Source organism: Polypterus senegalus, chromosome 8, assembly GCF_016835505.1.
Source record: "Polypterus senegalus isolate Bchr_013 chromosome 8, ASM1683550v1, whole genome shotgun sequence".
Taxonomy (NCBI): Eukaryota; Metazoa; Chordata; class Cladistia; order Polypteriformes; family Polypteridae; genus Polypterus; species Polypterus senegalus.
Window position 1 is genome coordinate 163,595,585 of NC_053161.1, and position 10,995 is coordinate 163,606,579.

Genomic DNA, 10,995 nt, shown 5'->3' on the forward strand with positions numbered 1-10,995 from the left:
GTCTCATAGTGTCCCACAGGGCAGCTCGATCAACTGAGTTGAACGCTTTATAAAAATCGACAAAGTCTGAAAAGAAACTCTCCTAATATTTGCGTTATTGCTCCATGAGATCCCTCAGTGGTCAATGGTAGACATTTTAGGCAAAAAACCAGACTACTCCAGTCGTTGGTAGGTGAGTAAGGGATCACGGATCCTATTGAGGAAGACCTTACACGGCACCAAGATCAGTGTTATCCCTCTGTAGTTGATGCAGTCTAGGTGATCACCCTTTCCATTCCATATAGGGATGACAAGTTTTGTTCTCCAGTCAGTTGAGGTGACACCAGTCTCCCAAATGGAAGCAAAGATTGTTTGCAATGTCAGGAGGAGAGAGCCATACCACCAGCCTGGAGAATTTCACCCCAGATACCACGGATCTCTGTAGCCTTCCCTACCTTCAGCTGGTTCACCACCTGTGCAATTCATGACCTCACGCACCTTCACCATATTTATTCACCATAATGTCTCTAATTTACAATTTGGACTCCTTAATGCCTCACACAGATGAGCCACTCAGGACAGTCAAAGTAACACAATGAACTTGTCACTTTAAGCTACAAGTATTGTGATCATTCTCCCCCTCACTTCAAAATTAGCATTCAGTCCCTTGTTACCTCTGTCTCAGGTAAATTTCACCAGTTTACCAAAGAAATGACCACGATGTCTGTCTGTTTAAACCATGTCATTCTACAATGTGAACCATTATGTTTTAACTGTGAATGTAAATACACAGATGGGCAGACAGCCCAGGGTCTCAGTAAGTGACATCATGACTACAAGCAGAGTTGTGCACATTGAAGTGTGTCACTGATCAGCAGACTGCCAGTATTTGAAGTGAAATGGGAGGTGAGTTACTACCTCAAGTAGAGTAACTCAGGGTCTTGTTCTCGAGTAAGAGGAAAAGGGATGATGAGATTGATGGATGAATAGGAGTGGCGAGCACAGTTATGCAATAGCTATACTATCCATAGTGGTGAGGAAGGAACAGATTCAAGTCTGGATTTACCAGATGATCTAAGTCCCTACCTCAACTATGTTCATGAGCTTTGGGCAATGACTGAAAGGATAAGGTCGTGGATTCTTGCAGAAAAATTGAGATTTCTATGCAGGGTAGCTGGGCTCCTCCTTAGGAGATACAGTCTTAAAAATAGTTTCTTAGTGGAACTTTATGGTTATTTACTAAGTTGTGTGGTTCCTCGTAGGACTTTTGCTCTTCATAGAACCATTTAATTCTGAAAAACAATTTTTTTAATGTATAGTACCTTACCTTGCAGTACACTAACAGATAAAGAAAACCTAAACCTAGCCCTAACCTGTTGGGTGCACCTAGGGGGGCACGAAGATGTCAAAAAAAGAAAACAATAATTGAAAATATGAAAAATACATCTATTGAAACCAAAACAAATGAACTTAAACTACATTCTGATACTAGAAAAATAAATATAGAGTTAGTTAAGTGTCGATAAAAGTTAAGTAGGTATAATAAAACTTGTAGCAGTGTATCGGCAGCAAAAAATATAGAAATACATTTTATTAGTTTTTATTAATGACAAAAAAAAATTAGGGGGCAATTAAAACTGTTATGAAAACTCATGTAACGAATACTTAAAGGATGAGAAACGTTGACCTAGCATGTGTTATTATATGTAGCAAGAGTCCTTTTAAAAATCATTTTAAAATCATGACCTATTTTTATTTCTCAGACATGATACCATCTGTTTATAATGATTTGATGTATGGAGACAGTAGCAGATATAAAAAAATAAAGTTTTTTATAAGTCTTTTGAGAACCAAAAATAGTTAGCTGCTGGTTTTTGTTTCAACCAGGTTCACAATAAGTGATAATATTTGAAAACAACTGATCTCATTTAATTAGCTGTTTTTTTTTTTCTGTTCTCTTTTTCTGCACTTAGAAGGGCCCAACAGATTTTTTTTTTTATTTTACTTTCATAAAACATTAAGAAATATTTTTTCTTCTTAAGCTTTAAATGCTTAACTGTCTTTTTTGTTTTCTCTTGTTTTCTATTTTTTCTGTTTAGTTTGTGCCCTTCATTTAACCCTAATAATAATAATAATAACCCTAATAATTAACATCTTGTGTCAACCCTGTCCCAAAGGTTTCACGTCCTAGTGAGCTGAATGTCTTCTGGCCTGTTGCTATGACGTCACATGTGATGAAGACCATGGAGCGGCTGCTGCTTCACCACCTGAGGCCAAAGGTCCGCCACGCCCTCGACCCTCTGCAGTCCACCAGGAGTAGGTGGGAGCAGAGGATGCCATCATCTATATGCTACACCAATAGCAAAACCAAAATTCCATCATAGTAATTCTTCAGAAAGGAATCTTGCATTTTGAATTTTAAAATACATTTTTTTAGTTTAGTTAATTGAAGGGTGTTGTACTGTGTTAGCTATTATGAATGCAATGAAAAGTCAAGCAGGCATTTTAATGGCTAACTGAATGGATTACAATATGTAAGTTTAAGAGGCAACAGAGGTCCCTTCTTCAGGCAGGTTGTAATCAGCTAGCTTAGCTAGAACTTTACTTGTCCTCAGGGCAGAAGATGTGAAGGATGTCACTTCCCACATTTAAAGAATGCAGTCTCCTAAAGAATTGAAGCCTGCTCTGCTCTTTCTTGTTTGGTCCTTCAGTGTGATCTGTCCAGCCTCTCTTTGTTATAGCTCCCAAAGTATTTGTAGGAGTGGACCACCTCCACATGCCCTCCCTGAATAGTGACCAGACCCCGGTGTACAAAGTAAAGAGAAAAGGAGACAAGAATGTTGTGGTCCTTGGCCAGCTTTTCATCCCAGCCAATACCCCCAGGCCGCCAGATGGAACTCTCCCTGCAGCATGGAGGTGCCCCAGATACCAGAAGGGAATCATGGACTATGGAGTTTTCCCCTACAAACCTGCTGGATACCCCAGGGGCCAACAGAGGACGCTGCAGGGAGGCTTAGAAGGTCATATGTGCCCTATAACCTGGAAGTGTGTCATAGGCCAAGCGACAGCAGAAGTGATGTACTTATTGGATGAAGAAAAAGACTTTGTATCTGACCCAGAAGTGATAAGGATCACATGAACTGGGGATTGGAACATTTCCGAGTCAGGGACTATAAAAGGACTGTGACAGCTCCCAGACGGGAGGCAGGGTGGCTAAGCGTCTGGGAGATTGGAGGATTGTTTATTTGATTATTGTGTTTTTGTTATTGAGTATAGTGGAGTGGTGGTGCTTTGTGCACATTATTATTATAATAAATAATTATTGGACTTTTTATCTGGTGTCTCAGGGTTCAAGGGAGTGAGAGCTCCTTAACATGTCACAATGTATACTGTTATGATCCAATGTGAAGCATTAAGCTTGAGTAACTCTTGAAACAGAATTCTGTTGCCTTCTAATACATAAAAGAACATACAATAAAATCATGAATATTTCTATGTGTTTTTCCATTCTCCACTAGGGTGGAGTATTTAAACAAAATATTCAAAAGTGTTGTGGAAACCGGGGTGCTCCAGCCACCCCAAAAACATCCAAACACACCAGGCACATGCACAACTGTTGCACAGCATATGTTTATTTCAGTGGAGAAGTGCTTTTCCCTTGCTCCCCACAGCAGCACAGTACAAAGCACCAAGCAATAATACCCAGTCCTTTCTTCTCTTTCTCTCTCCCTCTTCTCCTTTTGCCTCCACTTCTCCACTAGCAAGCTTCATCTGTCTTCCTCCCAACTGTGGTTTCCTGAAAAGCGCCTGGTGGTGTCCAACGACCTTCTTCAAAGAGCACTTCTGGATGTGGTGCAAGTGTGGCCAAACAGGGCTCTGCAAACATCTAGGTGACCCCTGGTGGTGAACACATGCCACAGCAGGATTAACCTTCCATGCTCCAAACCGTGGACAACTGCAAGCCAGGGGCCTGCCCTCTAGCGTTCCAGGGAAGATAATGTCCTAAATAAGCTATCTCCCCGGGTTCCTTCCACTAGTGAGATGACCCAGCCAGATAAGGGCTCCCGCCGTACACCACACAGTGTGTAAGGAAAAAGCTGAAGAGCTAATTTTAGAAGCAACTGAACCACTGGTTATATCATGCAATAGTGATGACAATAAGAGTTTGTCATCAGACATTGACAAGGATAGTGAAGCTGATGCATAGGGAACTGTACAACCAACTCACCATGACATTTCTAGTGAATTTGGTGTTGTGAACGTTCACCGGGGAGCAAGAAGGTGTATAGCAAAAAAAAAAAAAAAATGAATGCAATCAAATGGAAAGACAAGAAAAACAACCTCTGAGCACTGTCCACAATGCAGTAACTGTCAATGTCAGCAGAAATGTGGAAGTCACTAAGTAGTTTAATGTAAGAAGAGTTAAAGTATTATACGTAGGAAGTAAAAATGTTAGGTTTGAATATACAATTTATGAGAAGGATTTGGGATTTGTAATTTACTCGTTACCTATGTGGATAGCGCTTTAGGTACTGAGAAAAGCGCTATATAAATATAATGAATTATTATTATTATTATTATTATTATTATTATTATTACCATCTTCAGCCAGACAGTATTCAGAAACCATTAAGAACACTAACAGAATGTTAGATTAAATAGCACACTGAAGTGTGGAGTACAAGTTAAAGAAGGTTATACTCACGCTTAATAATGCACTTGTTAAATCTCAACTAGTAACAGTTTTGATATCCTTGTTACAAAAAGTAGAAAAGATTAAAAACACTGAGCCTTTTCAGCTTAAGCAAAAATAGATTAAGAGGAGACCTTTACTTGGAAACTTTGAACGAAGAGAGAGGAGCCAGGACTGAGAAGGCCGAAATATGGATGTCTTGCATACTAGTGAGGAGTGAGGAGACTTGGGTTCGCTTCCTGTGTACTCCCTGTGTGGGGTTTGCATGTTCTCCCTGTGTCTGCCCCGATTTCCTCCCACAGTCCGTAGACATGCAGGTTAGATGCATTGGCAATCCTAAATTGTCCCTAGTGTGTGCTTGGTGTGTGTGTGCCCTGCGGTGGGCTGGCACCCTGCCCAGGGTCTGTTCTTGTCTTGCGCCCTGTATTGGATGGGATTGGCTTCAGCAGACCCCTGTGACCCTGTGTTAGGATAGCAGGTTGGATAAATGGATGGATGTTAATGTGTTACTATCACCTTGCACTCAGTGATTGCTGGAATAGGCTCCACTTGTCCCTACGACCCTGTCCTGAATAAGCAAGATAGAAAGATGGAGAGAAAAATGAACAACAGCAATCCATTTTCATTAGGGAAATAAAGAGTTCAATTTCGACTCTTGTTAGAAAAGTTTTTTTTTTTTTACCTAAGTTTAAAAGTACAATTATAAATCAGTAGTGTGTTGTAGCTGCGCAGAAACTTCAGTATTAGCTGTAACGATGACATTTCAATCCTAACCTTGTGTGACCCTAAACTGGGTGTGAATACCTTGTTTGCCCTACAAGTACAGTGTATGCCAAGGCAAGGAAACAGGATGATACTTTAGAGATGCTTTATTTATATATATATATATATATATATATATATATATATATATATATATATATATATATATATATATATATATATATATATATATATATATATATATATATATATGCGAACTGAAGACGCGATTTCATAAAACCCCGCGCAGACATTTCCTGCACTGTGCTCTCACAGGTCGTCGTTGTACTTATATTAGGCCACCAAGTTGTACTTTTTCGTTTACTAACTTTTTAAAAGCGGCAAGAAAAAGAAAGTAGTAGTAATAATGTCTGGACGTGGCAAAGGAGGAAAGGGGCTCGGTAAGGGAGGCGCAAAACGTCACCGTAAAGTGCTGAGAGATAACATCCAAGGTATTACTAAGCCAGCTATCCGACGTTTGGCTCGTCGAGGTGGTGTAAAGCGTATTTCTGGCTTGATCTATGAAGAGACTCGCGGTGTTCTTAAGGTCTTCCTAGAAAATGTTATCCGGGACGCTGTCACATACACTGAGCACGCTAAGAGGAAAACTGTGACCGCCATGGACGTGGTATACGCATTGAAAAGACAAGGCCGTACGCTATATGGCTTCGGCGGTTAAACTGTCAATGAAATCGTTAATTTAAAAAGGCTCTTTTCAGAGCCCCCCACAATTTTTTTTGGAGAGCTTTCCTTTTGTCCACGTATTGGTTCTGGGTTTAGTGATTTGTATAACCTATTCACGTTTTTCCTTGAAAGATGCCCTTTGTGAGAAGCGCAGTTTAAGAACATACTTTGTATTTGTGAGGTTGCCATAAGCCACCTATCTCCGTAACGAGGATTACTTTTGCTTTCTGTATTTGTACTCGGCTGCAATTTTTTTTTCTCTGCGTTGTATTAACGAATCAAGTCCGAGGTGCGTAGGGTCGAATCAAGTTATTTTCCTTTCCAAAAAGAGAAACCGCTTGTGACGCCCGATGTCCATTACAAAAAATAAATATTGCAAACTTACTACCCACCGTGCTTCTGGCTGTGAGGTGTAAGGCTAGGTAACGTCCTACAACATTTAATAGTATACCGATTGTGAATTAATTTTGGTGCAAAACTAACATGTTGCACATACAATTTTCCTAATTCCATCCCGGGCGCGAGTTCACCCCTCTTAGTGAGAAGTGTAGGCTGTTTTGTGGTCGCAAAGGGGGCCTGTTAGACTATTGAGGTATGCAAGAAAAACTTTTGCCTTTACGTTCCGATGAGCGCCTTTCTAGCAGCAGTTAAGCAGAAGCAGCTGAAAGAGGGGTTATGGGTTTGGCGAAGTTGCCAGGTCGCGCATTCACTGGATCACGGAGACCCGTTTAGTGGGAAAGAAAGACATTGGGCAACAAATCCCGATACGGTACTACTAGTAAGCAAGTCAGCTGGTGCTCTGGTTTGGAAACCGAAAGAAATGTAACCAAACTGTTTCACAAGTCTACTTGGAAAAATGTCATAAAAAAAAAAAAATCGCGGCCAGAGATTTGAACCAACATCCGCAGGGATCGAGTATAATACAATAATAAAATTACTATTTATCAGGAGTGGAGCTCTTTCATCGATAAAATGTGTGGCTCTGAAAAGAGCCGTTGGTTTCGGGTAAGACTTCTGCAGTTTATTTGGAGCTGGTGTACTTGGTAACTGCCTTGGTGCCCTCGGACACGGCATGCTTAGCAAGCTCACCCGGCAGCAGCAGTCTCACAGCGGTCTGGATCTCCCTTGAAGAAATGGTGGAGCGTTTGTTGTAGTGTGCTAAACGGGAAGCCTCACCTGCGATGCGCTCAAAGATATCGTTGACAAACGAGTTCATGATACCCATTGCCTTTGAAGAAATACCAGTATCGGGGTGTACTTGCTTCAGCACTTTGTACACGTAGATGGAGTAACTTTCCTTCCTAGACTTTCTGCGTTTCTTCCCACCCTTAGCCTGACTCTTTGAAACAGCCTTCTTCGAACCCTTTTTGGGCGCAGGAGCAGCTTTCGGCTCAGGCATTGTTGTAGATTTCACAGATCAAAATCAGAATGTCGCAGTTGTCTCGGCTTCTCTTTTTATAGCCAGCCATGCAAATTAGAAACGCTGCACGTCGCCACCAACCATAAGCGAGCAGTCGTTTCCCTCCTTTTAGACTCGACCGTTGCATTTGAATGGGACAAAATTCGCGCGCACAATTCTGCTTTAGGGTTCTGTTTTCAAAAGGATATTTTAAGTGTTTTTCTCTCCTAATAGCATCCAGTATTCTTATCAGTTTAAAAAACAATGCCCACGCGTGTCCGATACATGTTATCAGTTCCTCAAAGGCAGGGATGGATAAAAAACATGGGCATGTTAGTAATCCGTATGAAGAAGCGATTGCATTTTTCTATTTTGTTTAAGAATTTCCCAATTCGTGTCGTTCTTTGGAAATGAGACAATAGCTTTAAATGCATTGCTAATTCTACAATGAGTGAAAGATAATGAACATTGTTCTCAAGGGGTTACAAGACAGTATGAATAATAAGGCCCGTGGTATATACGTCCTTCATGCTCAAAGAATCGGTCTTTTTGCCCTGTGCAGTGCTTTCAACAATAAATAATAAATGAAGAGCCAAGACAGCGCAATGAAATCCAAGAAAGAGACGTGATATATAAAATATAAATAATATTTGGATATATATTCCCAGTGTACAGGTAAAAAGAAAATGATAAAAGAAAAGCACGTTGTACCTTTGTTCGGAGCTTTATTTTTGAATTTGAAGTGTTGCGGGGGTCGAGCACAGCGGCTTGGATTTGCCCCCACTTAGTGACGTAATGAAAACATGCAAATGAAGCAGTCGAGTTGATTCAGCACGTCGCTTCCCAGGAACGCCTTTATAAAAGCGCAGCACACACTGCTTACTGCATTCTACAGCACGGAGTTGTTGTGTTATAGTACTATGTCTGGAAGAGGAAAAACCGGTGGTAAGGCACGTGCTAAGGCCAAAACTCGCTCTTCACGGGCCGGTTTGCAGTTCCCCGTCGGTCGTGTTCACAGGCTGCTGAGAAAAGGCAACTATGCTGAACGTGTGGGCGCTGGTGCACCTGTTTATCTGGCTGCTGTGCTCGAATATCTGACTGCTGAGATTCTAGAATTGGCAGGTAATGCAGCCCGTGACAACAAGAAGACCAGAATCATTCCTCGTCATCTTCAGTTGGCCGTGCGTAATGACGAGGAGCTCAATAAGTTGTTGGGTGGTGTGACTATCGCTCAGGGTGGCGTGTTGCCTAACATTCAGGCTGTGCTCTTGCCCAAGAAGACCGAGAAACCCGCTAAGAGCAAGTAAACCGCTCGGCGATTCTTCTCTAAACTCCAACGGCTCTTTTCAGAGCCACCCATCTATTCATACAAGAGCATTTTTTTCCATTGAGAAGTTTTCTTCAGAACGAGAGTTGTACGTTTCAATACGCTTAATATTCTTATTGTTAAAGCGTGACTGTATCGGTTTCCAGCATGCTATTTGGTAGCGACCTTATTTTTCGCTAAAACTATACTTGTATATAGAAGAGAAAGGACAACAAAAATTCGACCTTGACATTTTCAATCTCGTTTTGACCATTTGGAATAATGCGTGTGCGCGCGCATGTATGTACCGGAAGGACGATAACTTGAGAACGCATTGAGCCGGATAAACTAAATTTAGTGTATGTGTTGTACCGAAACGTTCGTTTTCTATCACCTTTTGGGAATTTTACGTCAACCAGAAATTTTAATTTAATATAAGGAATGTTGAGTTGACAAAGATCCAGATTTTTTTTATGCTTTGTGTGGTGCTGTACAAAAGACTGGCAAATTGCCACTCTTCAATGCCCTAAATAAAACAACAAACATTTTGCTTTTTTGGTTTTGTGTTTTACATACAGTGCTTTTAGTAATTTAAAGTTGTTTGTGGCATTTTCTTCATTGTACTGGTTCTGTGTACGGCCATGGAAGGATCTTATCGTTTTCCATTGTTTTTGGGTTGCCTGGGTTTTGTTTTTTTTATTATTATTATTACCTACATTTATTTTTTATTTGTAAATGAGAGATGAAAGACAAACAGCACCGCAAAGGCAAAAGAAAATTAATCAGTTGCATAGACATTCATGCTCTGATATTTCATATAAAGGACTGAAAGAGTTAGGCAGGCCTATATAATTTAATTTTGGGAATGTCCAATAATTCATCTTATTTAGTAAGAGTGTTTTTTTACTATGTTGCACATTATTTTTAACTGTTATTTAACTTATCAATGTACAGAAATTACATGGTACAAAAACAAAACACTGTAATTGGAAACTTACCTAATCGGTTAAGAAAACCTATCAAATACACTTGAAATTTGAATAGGTACATGTGTTTGACAAATTGACCTATTCATATAATTATTAGATAATATCTACATTTGTGAGAAAGTCAAGTGCTGGAGAACACTCCAGGTTTTTTTTTTTCCCATACATACATCATATGGATGAAACTTAATCTTTCCAAGAGGTCTAATAAATGTGAAGATAGAGCTGCCTCAGTGGTTGGTAAATGATGAAGATCGAATGTACAGTGTGAACACAGAACATTGTGCTGGTCAGGTTGGACAACTGCTATAAAATGTAGGTTTGGTCAAATAGGAGGTTTTACTCCATTTTGAAAAAATGTACAAAAGACAACTCTCTTTTTCTTGTCTCCTGCAGTGAAGACAGCCATTGGGGTGAATGGCCGCCTAAAAGTTTAGACAAGCAGTAATGGACACCTTTTCTTTTCTTGCTGAGGCAATGATATTTCGATCATTTTTCTTCTGTTAAAAAGTTGAAGGGCTAAGTAAAAAGTCCTCTGCTTCCATCTATCATGGCTTGCAGTCACCCTGGTCATAATCATTGTTTCTTCAGTGTGCTCTTTGGCAAGCAGATCGGGAGAATACAAACTGGGCCTTTTCAAGCCTAAATTTCTTGATTGTCTACAAAAATTCAGCCAATGTGATATAAACGAGTCATATTTCAAGCAATGCAGGTGGACAGCTATAGGTAAACAGACAACAAGCCATTCCACCACCCCATTACACATGAGAATAACAAAAAAGATGGGAAGTTGTGACTTGGATAAAGAAGAAAGAGCAGTCACAGTGAGGCATCGTAAAAGACTAAACCTGTAAGTCCGAAGGTCTCCAGTAGCTTTTCTTCACAAAATTCTGCTGAATGAATTGTTGGCTGAAAGTATTATAATTATATGTAACAGCAAGGATGTGCTGTATTGATCAAAATGGCCATCAGTTTTGTCTTGATTTTCACTTCTTCTACCACCCCCAAGGCATAATAGTATGTCCCATAATTGAGCTTTCCTTATGAATCAGCTCAATGATTAGGTGGGACTTTCTAGAAGTGGTATTACCAGCACAGCACAGTGTAGAAAAATTCAGTAGCGATCACAGAGTTACCTTTGCATCCATCTATCTATTCATCCATTTTTCTGACCAACTTATTCAGA

At 40.2% G+C, this 10,995-nt stretch overlaps 3 protein-coding genes across 3 annotated transcripts; 2 read left to right on the forward strand and 1 right to left on the reverse strand.

Annotated features, from left to right (window-relative positions):
* Positions 1-5,801: 5,801 nt before the first annotated feature.
* LOC120534670 (histone H4) lies at positions 5,802-6,113 on the forward strand. The gene has a single exon (XM_039762262.1). It carries the CDS (start codon positions 5,802-5,804, stop codon positions 6,111-6,113), a length of 312 nt encoding a protein of 103 aa, XP_039618196.1.
* Positions 6,114-7,093: 980 nt separating this feature from the next.
* Positions 7,094-7,548, reverse strand: LOC120533353 (histone H2B 5-like). Its single transcript, XM_039760208.1, has one exon. It carries the CDS (start codon positions 7,515-7,517, stop codon positions 7,140-7,142), a length of 378 nt encoding a protein of 125 aa, XP_039616142.1. The 5' UTR covers positions 7,518-7,548; the 3' UTR covers positions 7,094-7,139.
* An 845-nt stretch (positions 7,549-8,393) lies between these two features.
* LOC120533341 (histone H2A-like) lies at positions 8,394-8,874 on the forward strand. The gene has a single exon (XM_039760195.1). The coding sequence runs from the start codon at positions 8,438-8,440 to the stop codon at positions 8,822-8,824; it is 387 nt and encodes a 128-aa protein (XP_039616129.1). The 5' UTR covers positions 8,394-8,437; the 3' UTR covers positions 8,825-8,874.
* Positions 8,875-10,995: the final 2,121 nt, after the last annotated feature.